The following is a 22,701-nucleotide window of genomic DNA, read 5'->3' as shown; positions in this document are numbered from 1 at the left end:
CCAAACAAAAGAGTAAAACAAATTATTGATATCTTTACAATAAGAGTTAACATACAAAGATAAGGAGGGATAAACAAAATGAGAAGCCTTCTGCTTTAGATAATAGAACACAACCATAAACTGAATGATCGCGTTGTAGTTTAATAATGCTTTGGTCTTTTTTAATCTAGAGGAGAAGATTAAACTTTGTCTTTGTAGGACATCCTTTGTAACCATAATTCCAAGGCATCAATCTCTATAGCTCTGTTAGGAACAACGTAGTGTCGTCACTATCCTGATGACGTCACCGCTCGCGCCTTACATTCCCATTGAGTTTCAGCGTCGAGTCTTCTGAGGCGAGGAGAGCCGTTCACGGTATTTCTCATATTTACACAACAAACACACATACTTTATACAGTTTGATTAAGCGACAAACTCATTTCTGTATTGTTTTAATCGATCACAGCGAAACTTGTGTGTCTTTTCTGGTGTCTTCCTCCTTAAATACACATTTAGTGCAGCAGAAGCGAGCATGAGGAGAATATGTGGAGTTCATTCAGACCTGAGAGAGTGTGTGTTCGTTTGTGTGGGTGCGGTTGAAGTAGGTTTTATGTTGGACATTCGTTAGACATTCGCCAAGCAAATTCAGGGTCCGTCTCAAAAGTTCACACACACACACACACACACACACACACATAAATAAGGTGCGAAATCACGCAAAGCATGTATGCAAAAGCATACTAATAAAATGTAAAGATGTGAATTAAGTGGAAAACCAATTTTTTGTCAAATAGGCCTAGATAGTTTTAAGCTGTGAATGGGATATTCACTATGAATAACCACATGTTTATTACATTGTACTACAAAATTACATTTTACCAGAAAGAGACAGGTGATGTCATACCAACTGGAATTTATTCGCTAACCCCTGGAACACACCATACACGACTTGGATTTGGAAAACGTAATTTCGTCTATTTTTAATGAATTTTTGCATTGCGCAAATCTATATTACTTCCTGGTCATGTGACCTGATGATGTCACACCACCTAGAATTTATTCGCTAACCCCTGGAACACGCCATACACGACTTGGATTTGGAAAACGTCATTTCGTCTATTTTTAATGAATTTTTGAAATAAGCAAGTCTAAATAACTTCCTGGTCATGTGACCTGATGATGTCAAACCACCTTGAATTTATTCGCTAACCCCTGGAACACACCATACATGACTTGGATTTAGAAAACGTCATTTCGTCTATTTTTAATGAAATTTTTGAAATGTGCAAATCTATATAACTTCTTGGTCATGTGACCTGATGATTTCACACCACCTGGAATTTATTCGCTAACCCTTGGAACACACCATACATGACTTGGATTTGGAAAACGTAATTTCGTCTATTTTTAATGAATTTTTGAAATACGCACATCTATATAACTTCCTGGTCATGTGACCTGATGATGTCACACCACCTAGAATTAATTCGCTAACCCCTGGAACACACCATACATGACTTGGATTTGGAAAACGTCATTTCGTCTATTTTTAATGAATTTTTGAAATAAGCAAATCTAAATAACTTCCTGGTCATGTGACCTGATGATGTCACACGACCTGGAATTTATTCGCTAACCCTTGGAACACATCATACACGACTTGGATTTAGAAAAATGTAATTTCATCTATTTTTAATACATTTTTTGCTGTTAACAAGCAGAACCACTGAAGGAAAGAGAAACACAAGAACTACAACTGACTTCCAGCCAGTCTTAGATGAAATCAACTACAGAGAAAAGAAGACATTAAATCTCAGAAGATCTCAGCAGAGGAGGATTAAACTAATAGGATTTCTTAAAGGTAATACATTTTAATAGAAGTGTGTATTTATGTGAATATATATATATACACTCTCAGAAGTTACGAAAGCTGTCACTGGGGCTGTACCTTTTCAAAAGGTACACTTTAGTACCTAAAGGGTGCATATTGGTACCTTAATGGTACATATTAGCACCTAAAATCAGAGGTGGGTAATTCAGGGGTCAAAGAGTAAAAGTCCTGCCATATGTTTATTCCACCCATGAACTCAGTCAGCTGATTTCACTAATTAGTTCTATCTCCTGTGTGAATTAGCAAATCCAGGTGATTGGAACAAAATACTGAGGAGGACTTTTACTTTCTGAACCTGGACTTTACACCTCTGCATAGCAATGCCACATGTCAGCCAAGAGCAAAGAAATAAACCAGAACTGGACCTTATCGTAGCCAAAACATATGTGTATATATAATACGGAGTAATTTTAGCCACAGCCTTAGATGAAATCAACTGGAAGAGAAAAGAAGACATTAAATCTGTGAAGATCTCCACAGAGGAGAATAAACAACTCCACAGTTAGTAACTGTCTTATTACTAACCAGACTGACTTTATTTCTTTCAGACGAATAAAACTGAATAAAAAAGTTTTATTGAGAATTAACAGAGGTTTAACTCTGTTTTATTTTAAGTCACCATAACAGTGATTAGTGTTTCCATTAGTTGGGCTCTTAACTCTTTTCATATATTTTGTCTTTTTCAGCTGCTGTGACAGTGTGTTTGTTAAACACATCAGCAACAGCAAAGGAAGCTAAAGTGAAAATAGATCAGGTGATGATGGTTACCTGTTGATGGTTTTATAATCATCATGAAGTAGACTGATTTACTGAGGTTTTTATAATCTAACAATTATCTTGTTCCACTAATATATTCACATCACAAACCCTGTATTACTGCAGCATGAGATTCAGCAATGTAACAATCAGTTTAGACATATTACCAAAAATGAATAAAAAAAAAATTAGCCAACGCTGACACACACAGATATCAACAATCAGCACATGAATCTCAACAATGGTGACAATCACAAATATTTAGATAAACTCAGATAGATTAATTCAGAACATCACTGAAAAGATACTAATTCACAACAAAAACAACAGAAAAAAATAATAGCAAATATTTAGAATCAAACAAAATTATAGGACAAATCAGCATAATTTATTCATGTTACAATGCATGCTGGGAGTTTTGTACTATGGTGGTATCCAGCATGCATTGCAGCACACTAGTACTTTTGATTGTCACCATTGTTGAGATTTATACGCTGATTGTTTATGTCTGTGTGTGTCATTATAAACTGACTTTTTTGTGCTCATGTTCGTTAAGGTCTTCTAACTTATTGTTATAATATTGCTTGATCTCATCCTGTAGTAACACAAGGTATGTGATGTGAAAAAATGTAACAACATAATTGTTAGATTAAAATACCTCAGTGAATCAGTCTGTTTCATGATGATTATAAAACCATCAACAAATAACCATCATAACTTGATCTCATTTCACTTTAGCTTTCTTTGCTGCTCCAAATGTGTTTGACAAACACACTGTCGCAGCAGCTAAAAAAAACAAAATATATAATAAGAGTTAAGAGCCCAACTAATGGAAACACAAATCACTGTTATGGTGACTTAAAATGGAAAGAGTTAAACCCCTGTTAATTCTCAATAAAACTTCTGTAGACGTCAGTCTGGCTAGTAATAAGTGAAGCTGGTAATGCTGTTTGTGGAGTTGTTTATTATTGGCTACGACAAGGTCCAGTTCTGGTTTATTTCTTTGCTCTTGGCTGACATGTGGCATTGCTATGCAGAGGTGTAAAGTCCAGGTTCAGAAAGTAAAAGTCCTCCTCAGTATTTTGTTCCAATCGCCTGGATTTGCTAATTCACACAGGAGATAGAACTAATTAGTGAAATCAGCTGACTGAGTTCATGGGTGGAATAAACATATGGCAGGACTTTTACTCTTTGACCCCTGAATTACCCACCTCTGATTTTAGGTGCTAATATGTACCAATAAGGTACCAATATGCACCCTTTAGGTACTAAAGTGTACCTTTTGAAAAGGTACAGCCCCAGTGACAGCTTTTGTACCCTTTTTTCTGAGAGTGTATATATATATATATATATATATATATATAAAATTGCTTTAACATAGTTCTAAAATTTCGTATTACATTGCTGACATCACAACAATCGTCAGCTGTGATGCATACACAAACCAGCCACATACCTTTGTTAATTGCTAACTGTGATTGGAAGCTTCTACTGATACTTAGAAATATATAAAAGGCCTACATACAATTCCAGTCTTACCATTACAAAAAACAAAGTTGGCCATAAAAAGACAAATGAAATCAATGATGAACAATGGCAAGATCTAAAAGAGGTAAGGGAACATTGAGGAAAGACTTGTGGGAAGCTGCTGGAGGAACAGAGGTGATAAAAACAAAATTCATAGCTGAAAATATAGTAAATGAAGACACTACTCAGAAATCCCCTATGTGGCACACACTATCCAAACAAATATTTGGAAAAGATACTCCAATAAATAGGAAATGGCTTTTTATTATATGGACATACAGCAGGAGGAATATTAGAACTACATTACAACAAAAAGATATAAAAGCATCGTAATGTCAGCCAACAATGCCATTAAAGATATACATATACATTACCAAACAGTTAACTGGAGGCATTGACTTCCACAGAATATTGTTTTCTATATGGAAGTCAATGGCTCCAGTTAACTGTTTGGTTACTGACATTCTTCAAAATATCTTCCTTTGTGTTCAGCAGAAGAAAGAAATTCATACAGGATTGAAACAACTTGAGGGTGATTAAATTAACTATCCCTTTAACTTTAAAGCACCTTTAACTTTTAAGTGTCTTTAATGAGAGTAAGGCTACTCAATGTTATTTATCTTATATGAAAACTCCTTAACTTTGTTTGTTATAGAGTATTCATGAGGTGTCATCTATAATTTACCTCAATCTAAAATATGTTTCTTGAACAGAAAGTTCAATGTATTTGTAACAGCAATAATATATGTTTTTGGACAATGGAGCATAAGCGATTATTACATCCATAACTTCATTTTTTATTTTTTTTATCGAGCCTAAATTGGGAAGTAGCACTTCAAGTGTCTCTAAAGTTCTCTGGAAATTGCATACAAGTAAATATTGGCTAAATATTTTTAAGTTCTATAAAACTAAAGATAACATCATCTTCAATCAATTCCTCAACCAAAATTCCTAAACCAATTGTAATTAAAAGATTTTTGTTTCTAACCTTAATTTATTTACTATTCCAAATTGTGAATTAAGTAATTTAAAGATTTTGGGATGTACATTACCTAAGGCAATCAGTCTCCGAGAGTCTGGAAGTGTAGAACTTTTTTCCACATCAGCTGCTGTTGCTGACATCTACAAATAAAAAAAATAAAAGGAAAAAATTGTAAATGTAATTAAATGCAGTATATGAGAACCAAATATAACCCCACAACAAAATGTTATAATAGAAACACACTGTATATGACTTACATCGGTCTGAAGAAAGAGTGCTTCAGGTTTTTCTTGGAAGTGTGACAGAAGCAGAAGGATCACACATGGGATTAAACAGGATGCTCCACTGCCTTCATACTTCATAAGTATGCGTTGCATCTCATATTAGTCCCTGCTGGCATTTTTCTTAAGAACTGAAGTATCATCTTTCCCTTTTCTTCCATAGACTTCTCAAGTTTCTCTAGAATGGTTATGTTTGTAAGAGATTTAAAGTGTTTGTACAATTCTTTGGGCGTGAAAAGATAAGGCCAGTAATTTTTCAAGTCAGCAATCCATGGTGGTGGGCAGGCATTGATGGATTTCCGTTGTAGGTAGTATGTTGCCTTCATTAACTGACTGAGATGTCCTCTCTCTACCGCAGCTGGCCCCTCAGTACTGTAGAGGTCTTTCATTTCTTTTTGTTTTTCTTGGAGACTCTCCTCAGATTCTTCTTGCGGACACTCAGGCTGCCATCTCACACAACCATACTGGTCTGCAGGTCCTGGGGCAATGTCTTTTCCAGATGAATTTGAGGTATTTTTCTGCATCCTGCGTCTTTACAACAAGCAGCCACGATTAACATGCTCCACTCTTGTTTTTAGTTGAGTCAAAAGAGATCCATAGCCAGTCCCTATTCTTGTGCCATCTACCAGGACATCAGCAAAGCTTTGTGAATACTGTTTAACGATCTTTTTTGCGACAATCAAGCACTGTGATTTTGATGGATTTAACTCTGTCAGTCTCATCTCATCCACAACAATTCTTATCATTTCTCTGCAATCTTTAGCTGTGGGGCGTTTTCCCAGCGCAATGGCTGTTTTAATACCAGAAGGAATCCTATTCCAGAACTTTAAAAAATGATTTCCATGATTTGTTAACACAACAATTTTTCTTTTGTCAAATCAACTTAGATTCACTAATGTAGTTCAGATAACAAAACATTTTTAGTTTAGGTTTATGAAACTAATGGCTTGGTGGCAATGCACTGATATAAAATAAAAACATTAGTTGATTCTACTAATAGATAGTTCACTAGACCTCTCAGTCTTTCCTGCGCATGCGCCGGATGCCCGGGAGTAAACGACAGAGACAGACAACACTTGAACGAGAAGGCGCAATTTTCTTCTCAGCTTCTTCAGAAGCAAGGAAAGACGGTTTATGGTAAGTAATTTTGAAATTCAATGTCTTTATAGACTGGTTTTGTCTAAAGGTAATTTCATTTATTTCATAGGCAGCGTAAAATCAGAAGATGGTTTAAATCTGAGTTAGTTAACGTCAATAATTTTGCCTCAGAAATTCCAGAAGTTTCCTTTGAGGTTATTTTAAAATAGTGTTTCTTATGTCATCTTTACAGTTTAGTAAGGCTGTTAGTGAAGCGATTCAACCTTAACCCGTTTAATCCCAAATTTTTTCTTGCAATTTGAGTACATGTATTTTACTCCTTAGACCTCCCTGACACACAAACTTTATGCCTTTTTTGATTTTATGTTGGTTAAGTTAGTGAAATAATAGGTTTTATACTCGGTCACAATAGTGACCGGTGGGAAACAGCATAGTCAGAATTCATACAAATTCTTCAATTAGAGCTATTGACATATTTAAAACATAAAATAACAGTAACATATTTAACATATAAGAATGAGATATGGTTAGAATTTACTTCATAACTTTATTACTGTTAAGTTACACAATGTTTAAACTTACAATAATACAAACAATTGGCAAACTCATCTGAGGTAGGCTCATTCAGAAATAACAGAAGCCAGGACATGGAAACCATACACCATGTAGAATTCAACACTTTAAAATAACATTTAGTAAAATAAAATATAATATGGTCTCTGAACATTTTTAACAGGAAGATATTAATTTTTAATTATCAATAATATAACATTTTAACAGTGGATAAGTCATAGCTTATAAAATATCAGAACATTCCAGAGTCATTTTGTCTGATACATTTTCAGTCAGTCAGTCAAACACACTGCATGTCAGAGCAGGCAGACATAAGATGTGCATTAAAACATAGTGCAGAACATATAAGGGCAGTGCATAGGGTACTATCAGTAACTACAGTGTACTTATTTCACAGTCTCATAAAAAAGTTTAAACTAATTTGAGTAAACAGTAGACCACAGTTCATCGGTTAGACATCTGTTAGACATCGGTTAGACTCCATGAAAAAGCTTGAAGCACTCAATGTGGAGAGGTGCATCACACTTCTCACATGCATATACAGTGCGCTTGTCACACCATCTGCATCTGGGGAAACGGTCCCCTTTATTCACAGGCCAGTGAGATTTTCCATCGCTTCTTGCAGAATCTTGAGTGACAGTTTTTGCAATCGAAGCTCTTCTGCCATGGCCAAGAGGTAGTTTTCCGTATCTTTTTAGGAGACCCAGGGACACAGATCGCTGAAAGGCCAGGAGGTCATATTCACTACCAACAACATCTCTGAAGAACAACCAGCTATTCACTACCGCACTTTGAAGGGACCAAGAAAAGATTGGCCACCACCACTTTTTTGACCTTATTGTAGCCCTGTATCTTGACACCTGAAGATCATGCAGATCCACGCCCCCCATGTTTTGGTTGTATGTGAGGATACACATGGGCTGTGGAACTTTGTCATAGGCTTTTTTCTCTTTGTTCCACCTGTTTACGGTCACCTCAGAATACTTCTCAGCAGCATTGGTTGCCATGGTTACAACATTGTTATCCCTTTTTCCCCTGTGTAAGGACTTCAGAGCTTCCACGAGGCATTTTTTGGAAATTCTTCACATCTGTGAAAGGGACATCATGCAGGTGGCATGGTCTCAGAGTGCCAAGACATCCATAACCTTGTTTTGTCATTTCATCAATGAGGCTTAGTGAGGTGAAAAGGTTGTCGTGTACAAAGTTACACCCTGTAGGAACTTCCGCTTGTTCAGCTAGACCAAGGACTACACTTGGGCCCTGTCCTAGGCCAGTTTCAGGGAGATGTGTGTGCACTCCGCAATAGGGCTCCATATGATACATGTACCCTGTAGGTGATGAAAGGCTCCACAATTTATACCCAAACCTGATTGGTTTGCCCCTGATGAATTGTTTGCAACCATGCCTGCCATAATAAGGTATCATGCTTTCGTCAACCGATAACCATTTTTGGTATGGCATCATTTTGTAAGCCTCATTCAGTGCACTAAAGATGGGCCGTACTTTGAAGAAAGGGTCGTTTGTGGCTTCTGAGTTATCTACCAGATGGATTGAGGCCATTATCTCATCAAAGCGATTCCTTCTCATTGCATTTGAGATGGCTTCATTGTAGACATCAGGGTCATATGACCAATACATGTGCCGCCGTGGAACAGAACTGTAGCCAGATGTGAGAAGAACCCCATAGAAAGTCAGCAACTCATCCATGTTCAGATCAAGTGTCTTCCCTTTGGTTTGCATTGAATAGATATTTGACATCTCAACAGTGAGCTCCCTCAGAGTAGGAGGGTACATCAACAGGAAAAAATCGATTGGATCGGGTCTAGTTTGCTTTATGCACTCTGCTGCAGTTGGGCCATAGGTCACGAAAGCTGGAATCTTGGACGTGGCAGGTCGTTTTGATCTTTTAAAAACCCTGTCCCTGTTTTTCATATTTTGAAGAGATGTTTTCTGTTTTTTTGTGTGTTGCGGGGTCTCATTTTCCTCAGGGCATCTCCTTTTCCGGCTGGTCACTGTGGGAGACTCGCCAAGATATGGCAGTGGGGGCACGTTTGCTTCAACACGGACTGCTGCAACGGGAGGTGGGGGGGTGGGGGGTGGAGGTGGGGGGGTGGGGCACACCAATTGGTTTTCATGAACATCTGTCGCATCCTCCAGATAGTTCACCTCTGCATCGCCATTCAAAAGTCTACGTGGTAAATGGGCCGTTTCACCCTGGTACTCCCAATCTGAGCCATCACTATCACAGTCACTTTCAGTTGCCTCTTTTTCAAGTGTAGGAATGACGGTGATGCTGCACACAGCACTTGGGGTGTCACGTACGTCTAAGAGGTCCAACACATCTGATAGTTTTAACCTGTGTAAACATAAACAAATGATAACTAGGATTAACAGCTAAAACCTGTGGTTTCAATTGAAACGTGTTATATGTGTTATACTACCGGTCACAATTGTGACCGTAAACAAATTTACACCTCTTACGAGCAAAATATATATGCAAGAGTATAGTTCTCAAAATATATCAGTAGTAGACCCTTTTAAGAATATATGTACAAAATTTGATAGTTCTATCTGTTAATTAAGATGTTTTACTTACTTCTTTTTGTAGTAGTCTGAGGAAGACATCTTCTTCTAGATGTGCAAGCAGGAAGTAAACTGATCTGGTCATGTGACCTTTCGCACTAGTCACATGACATTGATACATTTTAATCAAGACAATCTATTTTTTCATTTAAAAGTTGAATTTCTTACCTAGAGTCAAAAACAACACTTTTAGAGCTTCGAGAAATAAGAAAAAAGTTACGGTCACAATTGTGACCGGTGGGATTAAACGGGTTAAAATAATCCCGATAAATAATATTATTTTATTATTTATCATTTTCGTTGTGATTAAACGAATGCGTAAGTTATTGCCAGTTTTAAAATACACAGCAAAAACTCCATTGTTAAATTAACTCTCCTGGGAGATTATATGACTCCACACTCAAGAGTGTTAAATTAACACTGAAGCAGAGTTAAAGTTAATGAGATAATTAGTGATTAATTGAGTGATGATTGGTCATTATTGAAGACACCAGATGTTAACAAGCAGAATCACTGAAGTAGAAAATCACAAATTTAAGTCACCATTTTGGTGATCAATGTTTGCTTTAGTTGGTCTCTTGACCCTAAAGTATTTAACTTTAGATTTTGGTTGGCTGCCAAAACTGAGTGGTGAACAGCCAGCTGAACAAAGAGAAAAGTTGATCTGATGGTGTTGGTTATGTTTTGATATAATAATAATTGGACCTCAATCTCTGAGCTCATTTAGAGCCTAATCTCTGACTAAGATTTATGTTGGTGATTACAGCATCACAGTGATTCTACAGCATAATAACCAGAATTTTGGATAAGGATTAGGATTTCCTAAAAGTTGTTCTTTTTAAGTAAGTTTTTCTTTTAGGCATATACAGACAACTATAATCAGTTTATTAATCTCAACAATGATGACAAACAAAATATTCAATTAGGAAAAAGGAAATTAATGATAAATCAGATCATCATTTATTCATACCGCAATGCATGATGGGAGCTATGAATGAGTTGTGATTGGTGGCACCCAGAATGCACTGCAACATGCTTTATTACTGTCACCATTGTTGAGATTCACAGGCTGATTATTGATTTCAGTGTGTCTAAACAAAATTATAAAATATTTTTCAAAGACTTCCAATCAGAACAACTTTTAAGAAATATTTTAAATTAAATTGAAAATGCTGATAATTGTTTGCTATAGAATCACAGTGTTTATGTAATTAACAAGGTAAAGATATTCTAAATGACTTTGGTTATTCTAGTCAAGTGATGATAGCATCAACACATAACCGACACCACCTGATCACCTTTTCTCACTGTTCATCTGGCAGTTATAACTCAATTACATCAGCCGAACAAAATTGATATAATAATTGTTTAAGGGTCAAGAGCCCAACTAAAGCAAACACTAATCACCATAATGGTAGCATTTTTTTTTTTCTCCTTTGGTGATTCTGCTTGTTAACATCAGGAGTCTTCAATAATGGCCAATCATCACTCAATTAATCACTTAATTCTCTCATTAACTTTAACACTCTTGAGTGTTAATTTAACACTCATATTTTAACACTCTAACACTCTTGAGTCTGGAGCCATATAAACTCCCAGGAGAGTTAATTTAACACTGGTGTTTTTGCTGTGTATAATGCATTCAGGTTAAGTTACCTTTAAGAGAATGAAATGGCAATAAGTAATAGAGATTGAACTGTTATACTTATGCTTCTGAAGCAATAAGTGTACAAATGCATCTTTATATGTGATATTTCAGACTTGTTGAGCTTTTGAACATATTTACCAATACACAACGTAACTTGGACCACACTTGAACGAGAAGGCGCCATTTTCTTCTCTGCTAGGCTGTTTATGGTAAGTAATTTTAGAATTCAGTATGTCTCTATCTCAACTGGATTTGTCTAAGATTAATTTAATGTATTTCGTAGGGGTCAAAATGTCCGAAAATGGATTTAATTATAATTAAATAAATTTATTATAATTAACATGGGTTACTTGTCACAAGGATGAGTCGTAGATCCTAATGCAAGTTAAGCAGTTTAATGTTGACAGACGGAAAAGGAGAGTTCTCAAAACACCACGTTTAGCAGGCGGGCGACCTGAAAGACAACACTCCGACTGGAGACGTGAGAAGGGGAATCCCCAGTGAAGGCTAGCTCGAAGGCAGGTGAATGGACTCAGGCGATCTCCCAAAGGGCTGGATGCACAGGAAACAAAGACATAAACTCCGCACGGAGACTAGGACACAGGAACTGTGAGAGAGACACAAACCAGAGTGACGAACCGACACCAAGCACAAACAACTCCAGCGATATAAAGACAGCTAACAAGCATAATGATAAGCTGCAGCTGAAGGCTAATAAGTGATCAGCTGGTGCTAAGCAAAAAACAGATAGTACACACCCACACCGACTTCGGATTCCAGACTGGGAAAAATAGGTGGCTGGTACCCTAAGCTACATTCAAACGGAGATAGGCCTGTGGATGACACTGGTAACGAGTTATGTGCATAATCCACCCATGAGAGCTTCTGGCTCCATGAGGAAGGATTCTGAGAAACCAAACATCGCAAAACTCTCTCCAAGTCTTGGTTGGCACGCTCAGTCTGCCCGATGCTCTGAGGATGAAACCTAGAAGAAAGACTGACACTCGCCCCCAACAAACGACAAAACTCCTTCCAAAATTTGGAAATAAATTGGGGACCCCTGTCAGAGACCACGTCCACCGGGAGGCCATGTAACCGAAAGACGTGGTTTACAACAGTGGCAGCTGTCTCCTTGGCAGACGGTAATTTGGGCAAGGGAATGAAATGAGCCGACTTCGAGAACCGGTCCACTACAGTCAAAACGACCGTATTGCCATGGAAGGGCGGGAGGGCAGTGACAAAATCTAGCGCGATGTGGGACCAGGGTCTCGAAGGGACAGACAGCGGTTGGAGTAACCCATCCGGTGGGCGATTGGAAGTCTTACCACACGCACAGACTGAACATGCCAAAACAAAACTCCGAACGTCACGAGCCATGGAAGGCCACCAGAATCGTTGCTTGACCAAAAAACTGGTGCGATTGACTCCTGGATCGTAACCTCGGGAGTGGACGGGTGAACTGAACGGTCAAAAATGCGAGACAAAGCATCGGGTTTGATGTTCTTGGACCCCTGGACGATACGATAAGGTAAACTCAAACTCAAAGTGCCCACCGAGCCTGCCTGGAGTTGAGTCTTTTAGCAGACCTAATATATTCAAGGTTCTTATGATCGGTCCAGACAATAAAGGGTACCCCCGAACCCTCTAACCAATGGCGCCATTCCTCCAATGCCAACTTGACTGCCAGCAACTCTCGGTTACCAATGTCTTAATTGCACTCTGCCGGAGATAAACAATGGGAGAAAAATGCGCAAGGATGCATCTTGTCATCCGCGGACGAGCGCTGGGAAAGACCCGCTCCTACCCCCAACTCTGACGCGTCGACCTCCATCACAAACTGACGTGATGTGTCAGGGGCAACAAGAATGGGGGCTGAAACAAAGCAGCTCTTGAGGTTGGTAAATGCAGCTTCAGCTACACCCGACCACCTGAACGTCGTCTTGGTGGAGGCCAAGGCAGTCAGAGGCGCGGCTAGTTGGCTGAAATTGAGAATAAAACGCCTGTAAAAATTGGCGAATCCCAGAAACCTCTGTAGGGCCTTACGGGAATCTGGAGTTTGGCCAATCCACCACAGCCTTAACCTTGTCGGGATCCATGCACACCCCCTTGGAGGAGACGATATAACCCAGAAACCCAGTCGCTTTATCTAAATCTTCAGCAGGAAATCTGTCTCCATCCAAATGCAGAGGTCGAAAAGGACACAATAGAAGACATGTGCTGCCACATAAAGCCACTTGTTTAAGAGAAGTGGCAGAACTAATGAAAGCTATGAACATTTAAAGTGTATTACTGTGTTTATGAACATGTAAGATTTAATACTGTGTCTATGAACATTTAAGATGTATTACTGTGTCTTAAACCTTTCACCTCTCTATACATGAGGGACTCATATCCTCTAAGCAGTTGCTAGAAACATAGCTCCTTTCTGCAACAGCGGTCTTGTGAAACTAGATGCTTACTGCGCCTCGGGGAAACAAAAGCCAGCTGCATCAAAAGACTATACAAGAGGAGGAAAAGAGAAATTGCTCGCTCTTCCTTGCAACCACCAACCTGACACACCAGCAGTTGTCAGGGGCACTAAGCTTTAAGCCTAGCTAGTATCTATCTGTTAGTTAGTACTCATTTATGATCTGTAACAAGTATTCCTTTTTCATTTGATTATTTTAATAAATTTTGTAACATTTATTATAATCATCTGACTGGACCATGGATCGTTGAGTGCGAGTCACATTCTTCTAACCGGGCCAGAAGTATCCTTCATGAAGAGAGGGACATCAGAGGGTGAGCATTCTTTTGAGATAAGAATAATCACTATGATATTTGATTGATCAAACAGCCTAGCCAAAGAGGCAGCATATAACATGTGTATATGTATAAGAGTATATGTATGACAAATTGTTATAGTGCAAACAAGGTTGAAGAGTACCACAAAAGGTAGACTTATAATATAAAGGGGAAATCTATTATTTAATAATAGAATACAAATTTATATAGACTGATCACATAACTCTTGAGTACACGACTAAAGGATAGGCTCTTTAGTTACCGTGGGACTATATTAATATCAGGGATGGGATATTGTATAATTTGGAACGGTATTAATCGTGAAAATCCATCGCAACACACCCACAAACCCACGCCTACAAACACACCAACAGAAACTCAGAACGAACACCCGGACTGATGAACCGTGACATTACTTTTGTAATACAGTATTGCCTTGCATTAAACTGCCTTTTTTTAAGCTAACGTTACCTATTCTAAAACACTTATTTCACACAATAGTAAAATTGACCATTTGAACATAGCTTTGTTAAAATGTAAAAATTTAAAAAAAAAATGTGTGTTTTTTTTGCGTTAGAATCCATTTCTCAATACTTGGGTTACTTTGTCAAAACTGTTCACACAGTATGGACAACAGTGGTGTGGGCTAAACTGTGGATCATTTATCACTGCTTTGGCACAAAAATATATCTTTCAAATAATCTTTCTTTGTAAGAGACAAGAATTCATGCAGAGAACCATTACCAAAACTACAGGCCAATCTGTAATTTTACATAGCCTACTCTTTTCAAAACTGAAAAAGTGACCTAAGTATTGAGAAATGTGTCCTAGCAATTGTTAAAAAAACAAAACTGTAATGTTCTAATTGTGTCTCTGGCATTTTACTAGATTTGCAGCGGAATTCCGGCGCATAGTGTCCTTAAAACCTTAAGACGACCTTTTTCAATGGGCTTGATATGTACCTGAAAGGATTTTTGCGGTTGTAGACATTGGAGAACTCAAGACCCTGATTCACTGAAGAAATTCACTTTATAGCGGCGAAACATCAACAATATGCTTTACATTGACTACGGCCTGCCCATACTTTGACTACAAACTTGGTCCTCAAATCATTATGTATTTTGCAATACATGTAGCAGCTAACTTTCTAACGTTGCACTCTTTCTATAAGTTATAAATACCTAGTAAGATAACGTTAAAGGATTAGTTCACTTTAAATAAAAAACTTTTGCTGATAATTTACTCACCCCCATGTCATCCAAGATGTCCATGTCTTTCTTTCTTCAATCGAAAAGAAATTAAGGTTTTTGATAAAAACATTCCAGTCTTTTTCTCCATATAATGGACTTCAATAGGACACAAACGTTTCAAGGACCAAATGACAGTTTCAGTGCAGCTTCAAAGGGCTTTAAACGATACCAGACGATGAATAAGGGTCTTATCTAGCAAAACGATCGGTCATTTCAAAAATAAATAAAAAACGTTCAGTTTTATAAGCACAAATACTCGCCTTGCTCTGTTCTGTGATGCACGTTCGTGATCCTGTTCGAACTCGTTCATCAAAATGAACAAATCTTTTTTCGAGTCATTTCATTCGTTGAATGAATGAAATGACTCGAAAAAAGATTCGTTCATTTGGATGAACGAGTTTGAACAGGAGAGTCACGAACGACGGTACGCGCTCGTGCTGTGCAAGAGAGGGGTGATCAGCGCGTACACGAGTGTGATTGACACTGCTAAGACATTCCTCCAGGCTCTGATTGGTTGTTTCTGACCGGGAGCGGTGTATTTCTGCAAATGGCTATAGGACCACAGGGAGGAGCCAGAGGAACTTGATTTTTTCACAGATTATCTGTCTGATATTCTACTGTCAGGACATAATGACATTTTTAACAAATATTTGTTTAAAAAAGCTACCTACTGGAGCTTTAAGACAATTTTAGCAATTTTCATTTCGAAACTGACTTTCAGACACCAGCGAGTGTTGCGATTCGAACGAGATTCATAAGTTAATGTCACTGTAAAATTTTTACTGTAAAACATTGGTCAAATATTGATGGTAGAATCTGAAGTCTTTAAGTAAATACCAAACGTTTGCTTCTGTCATGCTCATTTTGCAATCTAGCTAGTTCTACCAGAAAGACTCGGGAGAGAAGATGCTGTACAATTATGCATTTTATTAACAGCCCAGCAAGCAATATATGCAATAGAGTTCTTTAGCGTTGGCCCCGTCCGTAACTCGCGATCCGAGGGTACGGATTCTGCATTTCCTGCCTGAAGATGAAGGCAGGGGTGCAGCCGACCCCTCTTGGGGTATTGGAAGGGACCATCCTGGTGGTGATGGGAAGGATGTAGGAAAGACCGTCTTGGTGGAGGTGGGGAGGATGGTGGTAAGTGGAAGCGTCAGCATCTGCGAACTCAGAAGAGTGTAAGTATGGGTCTTTTATACTTCACGTATTAGAACGCGATTGGATAAATGAGAAGGTAATAAATCACGTAACAATTGAGTCTTCCTGGCAGAACTTACGCTACGCTTTCATTTTCAGTCAGCTGGTGAAATAGTGGGGTTTTCTGACATCGTTCTATGGAGGCATGTTAAGGGTGGGTTTTAGGGAATCACTGCAGAGCTACTGGCCTGAAAGTGGAAATGCAACTTGATTTGCGCCTCGTGCTTGAGGTCCGAGGCTATTGGCCCCCTCCCGGCATGCTGTTTGACCTGGCTTGCACTGGCCTGACAGAGGAAAAGTGGCTTATGACTTTTTATTAAGATTTTTATAGATTTTTTCTACTGGCTATCGCGAATACACACATCATAGTATCGATGCTTAAACAATATATTGTCCAGACCAAGAAAAGTCTATTTTTGTGATTTAAAATATTTTATCGACACATTGCACTTTGTTGGACTGCAAAGCAAAGCTAAAAGTTTTAGTTTTTCAGTAAAATAATTTGAGTGTCACATTATTATTGTCATATCTGGGGAGGGGGTCTAGACTGCAAAGTTCTGAGGAGTAACTGAAATAATTTTAAAGGGATAGTTCACCCAAAAATGAAAATTCTGTCAGTATTTACTCACCCTCATGTTGTTCAACCCCGTAAGACCTTCGTTCATCTTCGGAACACAAATTAAGATAGTCCCTCGAGTCATTTCACTAGTGTAATAGTGTAGTGTTTCGGTGATGTTATGTCACACGCATCACACACATGACCAGCGTCGGCCAATAGTGAGCCTACGTGTGACGTAACACTAAGCTATTACACTAGTGAACTGACTCGAGGCCCACAAAGAAGGAAATGAATAGTTGAAATAAAGTCGTTATTTTTGTAGTTTTTTTTGTAGAGACAGGGCCTAGTCTCAGTTGCGGCCCGCCCGGCTGCTGAATATCCCAGGAGGGGCAGATGCCCTCCTGCTGCTCTGTCTCACTCTGGGATATTCAGCAGCCGGGCGGGCCGCAACTGAGACTAGGCCCTGCCCTACATCTCAGCTCATCCCCAGCTGAGGATCTCCACCCTTCTCAGCTCTCCTAACCTGCTGTATACATTTGGATATACTTGAGAGTATGGATACAGATGCATTCCTTATGGCCCTCCGACGTTTTATATCTCGAAGAGGGAAGCCATTCGAAATCTTGGCTGACCGAGGAACCAACTTCAGGGGAGGTGATGTGTTACTCCGCAAATCGTTTGAAGCTATGGAGCCCAATCTGAGGCAACAACTGGCTGAGCAGCAGATCACCTTCCGCTTCAATCCTCCCCATGCACCTCATTTTGGTGGTGTATGGGAGAGGGAGATCAAATCGGTCAAAACTTCCCTCCAAGTGGTCCTTGGCAGTCAGGCCATTCTGGAAACCGTTCTCCGTACCGTACTTATAGAGGTGGAGGGTATCTTGAATGCGAAGCCTCTAGGATACATCTCAGCCGACCCTTCAGATCCTGATCCGATCACCCCCAATCTGCTCCTCATGGGCCGTCGTGACTCCTCACTTCCGCAAGCGACCTTTGCATCAACCAGCTTTGTCGGGACACGCCGGTGGCGTCACAGTCAACTTCTTGCTGACCACTTCTGGTCGAGATTCATCCGAGATTACTTACTCATCTTGCAGCCGCGAGGGAAATGGAGGAGGGATACCAGCAACATGACCGTTGGACAGCCCGTCCTGATAGTCGATCCTCAATTCCCTCGGGCTCTCTGGCCAGTGGGACGGATCACCCAAGTCATCTCCGGAGTGGACGGGAGAGTCCGGACAGTGGAGGTGAGGGTCGGTGAGAAGAGGTACATCAGACCTGTTGCGAGGCTCATCCCCTTACCCGAGTTGAAAGATGAGGATGAGGAGGAGGGAGGCAGAAGCTCGTGATTCTTTCTACGGTATGGAATTTGTGACAAATTCCGGGGCGGCTGTACAAAAGCCTCACTCGCCCGCTCTATCCCCCATGATTGGCCCGAATTGCCTGCACCTGCGACTCCCTCACGTGTTGCACAGAAGACACACCTGTCACTAATTATTAGGCAGGGGATATAACTTACCTGGTCAAGCAGTGCTCCTGTTTGCATCCAGGTGTGACCTGACCGAACTCGCATCTCCTGATCTCCTGCTAGCCCGTGATTAATCCTGTGTGCGTCTTCCAAACGTGAGTTTACTTCCCTTTCTCCACTTGCAAATGTTTGACTTGGTGGTGGTTGCGGTGGTATTACGTTTGCCACACCAACCCCTAATGCTCTCAGCTGCCTTTGCTATCCATTGTGGGCTGTTAGCGTGCAATTGAGTTGGCTGCGAGTGTTTGTTTACTAAACAGCGGTATCGCATGTACAATGCCACCGGAAGTAGCCTAAACCGGAAGTAGAAAGTAATTGAAGACGTAAATGTTTATTCTGATTCCTTACATTGACTGATGTTGTAAACCCACTGCTATGGTAGCTAATTAATTATTCTCCATGCCTTGTCATGTTTGTACATGTTTGTTCTTTATCTTTAATGTGTTACTATAACACAGTTGTGTTATATAATTATATTATATATTATTATATGATATATTATGATTATTTATATTGATTTTCTGTTGATGGCAATATGAGCAGTAATTGTGGATGGCTTTTAGGGCCAAATTACCAAAGTTGGATTTGGTGAGTTTGATTTAAACTGTTATTGCTGGTTGTGTGCTGATTGTTTCTTTGTTCTTGTTACAGCACACACCCACATACCCATACGCCCATATACCAGCCAAGAAGACAAGATAAAAGATAATTTAATAAATACACCCTTTGAGGTGAATTTGGCTGAACTCTGTCTGTGTCCTCCTCCTTCCAACCCGATTCAACTCTCCAACCATCTGACCGTGGTTTGCCTGTTCCCTGCCTCTTTCCAACGTGTCCCAGCCCCCCACTGAGAGTAGCTGCTAATTCGTTCAATACATGTTTTTTTTGTACTTGGTGCCTTTGTAGGTGACTTCATTTGCAGCTACAGTGGAGTCATGAGTGAAATTGAATGCTATAGTTGTCACAGTGTTGGGTTTGTGTTCCCCAGGTGTCCACTAGATGTCCTCCTTCCCCACGGTGTCATCCACTTTATGAACTGCATTCCCCACAATCCTTGTCTTTACCCATCACTGCTTCATTGCACTCAGCTGTTCCCCATTTTCATTGTTAGTTCTGTGTTATATATACCTTGCCTGTTTAGTGTTTGTTACGGAGTCCTTGTTGTTCATCACGCCACTTTTGAGGTCTGTTCTGCTTTGTGCTAGTTTGTTTATTGTTTTATGTTTTTGGATTGCTACGTTGGTTTTGACCCTTGCCTGGACTGGATTTATGTTTTGGATTACCCTAATAAATAACTGCTAATTGGATCTCTCCTATTTCCCGTGTGTGCATGGTGACAGAAATGGGGAACAGCTGAGTGCAATGATGATGGGGAACAGCTGAGTGCAATGATGATGGGGAACAGCTGAGTGCAATGATGATGGGGAACAGCTGAGTGCAATGATGCAGTGATGGGTACAAACAAGGATTGTGGGGAATGCAGTTCATAAAGTGGATGACACCGTGGGGAAGGAGGACATCTAGTGGACACCTGGGGAACACAAACCCAACACTGTGACAAAAGTTGCTGTCATTGTAGTCACCAGCATAAAATTCATCTCCTCTTCCCACCTGAACTACAGGTGGAAAAAGAATCCCAGCACTTAAGTATGCTTGTAAGAGCTGATGTCTCTCTGCTAAAGTAGCACAGGTTTTTAAAGTTGTGCAATTTTCTTGCACACTGTTTGAAGTAAGTGTGCTTACTTTCAAATCTCAGAGCCCAAAGACGGATCAGAGGTCCAAATTGGATTATAATCTCTGGATAGTGGCGTTTTGGTTTAAGGTTTAACTCTGGAAATAACTCCACTCTAGACTGGATGTATTCTTCGATGAGGACACCCAAATAAGCAACCTGGTCAGGAGTAATAGCTGGTGAACACGCATGCACAACTATTTCTCTTAGGAGCAAAATCAACTTCCACACAGTATTTTCGTTTTTTTTTTTTTTTATTAGTTGCTGATGCAGTAATCATTAATTAATGATTTAGTTCTTCATGAATCATACATTAACTACTGATTATCTGTGCATTAGTTAAACATGGATTAATGCATATTAGTGCACCCGTATTGTAAAGTTTTACCACAGCTTTTGATATTGAATGTTAAAAGAAACTGAAAGATAAACAAAATGACATACTGATTAGGGGAAAAAGATTGAGGAAAGATTCAGGGCCCAGACTGTACCAGGTACAGAAATTATTAGTTCCCCTTTTGGGTCTGAGTTGTTTGATCATCATGTCGACATCATCAACGAAGACTCGAGAGCTGTACAGAACCTATAGGATGTTGCACATGTGCAGTCAACACAAAATGAACAAATCGTTCATGATTGAGCAATCACTTTTCACCAAGACAAAACATCTATAAACCAACGTAATTACACAAAAATAACAAGGATTACATGCCGCTTCTCTTTATTCACGCTGGCCTCTTTCTACTGGTTGTGTAAAGCTGTGGTGAGATGGAGACAGTAATCATTTCAGTTTATTTTGTAAAAACTGTGTGTTGTTTAAAGTTCAATTGTTCTGACTTGTAAATAATAAATGTGAACAATAACAAGACGCTGTTTATAAAAGGAGTAACGAGTTTAATCAATCATTTCATGAAGCAAATACAAACATGAAGTAAATGTGAAGGAGAATGAGACATATCTCTCTCTTTACTGACTCAAAGCATCTCAAGAGAAGAAAAGTGTCCAGTTTCAAAGACACATGAAAGTATATCTTGCGTTTGCATGGAAGAGTAGAAGTGGAAGATAAACTACATGTTCTGATGAAAAACAATGAAAAAATAGTAGTAAAATAAAAACATTATATCAGATTTGTGTCTCTCTTAAAAGTGTTATGGTCTTCTTCTCCAGTGTGAATTTTCTGGTGGTCTTTCAGTTCATCTTCTGTAGTGAAGGACTTCTTCACTGAAACACACTCCGCCGTGTCTTTTCTGCTGTAATATTACGAATGGATCTTCACCGTTGTGTGACTCTTCAGGTGTTTCTTCAGGACTGAAGCCCAATGAAACTGTTTAGCGCACTGATCACAGTTAAATGCTCTTTCTTCAGAATGAGAAGCAGAAGTGATTTCAGAGAGAAAGCCTGAGCCGCTTCTTCCCAGTGTGAACTCTCATGTGAATCTTCACACTTGATTTTCATGTGAAGCGTTTTTTACACTGAGGGCAGGAGACAGATTTTTTTTTCTTCTTTTTTTTTCTTTCTTGTTCACATCCATCAGGTCTAAAAGAAACATTAAATCATGTGAGATTTCAAATGAGAGCCAAACGTGAAATGAAAAGTGAAGCTCAAAGTCAAGATCACTGATGAGTTCAATAGTCATTTTAATCTGGTCAACAACTGCTGTGCACGATTCTGATCTATTTTTATGTCATGAAGATGATGTGTTATAAATCACTAGTTTGGTCATGAAACAATGTAAATCTGGTGAGCATCAGCATGTTCTTCATCATGATGAATGAATGAGGAATGAATAATAAACACCAACCTCCTTGTTCTTCAGTGTCATGATGTTTCATTCTGCAGGTTCTGAATCACTGGCGTTCTCTCTGTCCTTTCCTTCCAGATGCTTTCTGGCAGTTCTGCTGAAAACAAACAAGTTTAATTTCTAATAGGCATGTTTTGAGATGAACAATAAATATTTCAGATTTTACAATAAGTACTAAGACTAATCACATACACTATATTGCCAAAAGTCTCTACAAGTTGTTGAATTCAGGTGTCACAGTCACTTCCATGGCCACAGTTGTATAAAAATCAAGCACCTAGAAATAAAGACTGCTTCTATAAACATTTGTGAAAGAATGTGTCGCTCTCAGGAGCTCATGAATTCAAGCGTGGTACCGTGATAAGTTGCCACATGTGCAATAAGTACATTCGTGAAATTTCCGCACTACTAAATATTCCACGGTCAACTGCTATAGCAGTTGACCGTGGAATATTTAGTAGTGCGGAAATTTAAGTTGAGTCAAGATTAATTGACTCAACTTAACTAAGTCAAGTAATCTTGTTGCTTTGAG

The 22,701-nt window shown here is 39.1% G+C and overlaps 5 protein-coding genes across 12 annotated transcripts in view; 2 read left to right on the top strand and 3 right to left on the bottom strand.

The window, feature by feature from the left end:
* The window catches only part of LOC143714414 (uncharacterized), a 1,189,624-nt gene that overhangs the window by 529,251 nt on the left and 637,672 nt on the right, over positions 1 to 22,701 (top strand). The window lies entirely within an intron of this gene.
* LOC143714434 (uncharacterized) overlaps positions 1 to 22,701 on the bottom strand; it is a 429,922-nt gene that overhangs the window by 3,174 nt on the left and 404,047 nt on the right. Inside the window, exon 3 of one of the 2 annotated variants that reach the window (XM_077205628.1) lies at positions 22,178 to 22,266. The exons of the other annotated variant lie outside the window; for it this stretch is intronic. The gene's annotated coding sequence lies outside the window, so the exon portion shown is untranslated. Of the gene's footprint in view, positions 1 to 22,177; positions 22,267 to 22,701 lie in introns of those variants that run through there. 2 annotated transcript variants of the gene reach the window in all.
* Positions 307 to 22,701, top strand: part of LOC143714442 (uncharacterized) — a 340,300-nt gene continuing 317,905 nt past the window's right edge. The window contains exon 1 of the mRNA XM_077205647.1: positions 307 to 354. The gene's annotated coding sequence lies outside the window, so the exon portion shown is untranslated. The remainder of the gene's footprint in view (positions 355 to 22,701) is intronic.
* Positions 21,775 to 22,701, bottom strand: part of LOC143714417 (uncharacterized) — a 438,587-nt gene continuing 437,660 nt past the window's right edge. Inside the window, exon 5 of the mRNA XM_077205571.1 lies at positions 21,775 to 21,830. The gene's annotated coding sequence lies outside the window, so the exon portion shown is untranslated. The remainder of the gene's footprint in view (positions 21,831 to 22,701) is intronic.
* Positions 21,828 to 22,701, bottom strand: part of LOC143714418 (uncharacterized) — a 703,153-nt gene continuing 702,279 nt past the window's right edge. For 3 of the 4 annotated variants that reach the window (XM_077205582.1, XM_077205580.1, XM_077205577.1), the window contains exon 3: positions 22,177 to 22,266. In XM_077205582.1, the coding sequence (XP_077061697.1) occupies positions 22,197 to 22,266 (70 nt within the window). In that variant the 3' untranslated portion in view covers positions 22,177 to 22,196. Of the gene's footprint in view, positions 21,905 to 22,169; positions 22,267 to 22,701 lie in introns of those variants that run through there. The other variant, XM_077205578.1, reaches the window with a different exon arrangement.

Source organism: Siphateles boraxobius, unplaced genomic scaffold (assembly GCF_051911475.1).
Source record: "Siphateles boraxobius isolate OS27281-9 unplaced genomic scaffold, OSU_SipBor_1 54, whole genome shotgun sequence".
In the NCBI taxonomy this organism is placed as follows: Eukaryota; Metazoa; Chordata; class Actinopteri; order Cypriniformes; family Leuciscidae; genus Siphateles; species Siphateles boraxobius.
This window is presented reverse-complemented; position numbering and strand designations above follow the sequence as displayed.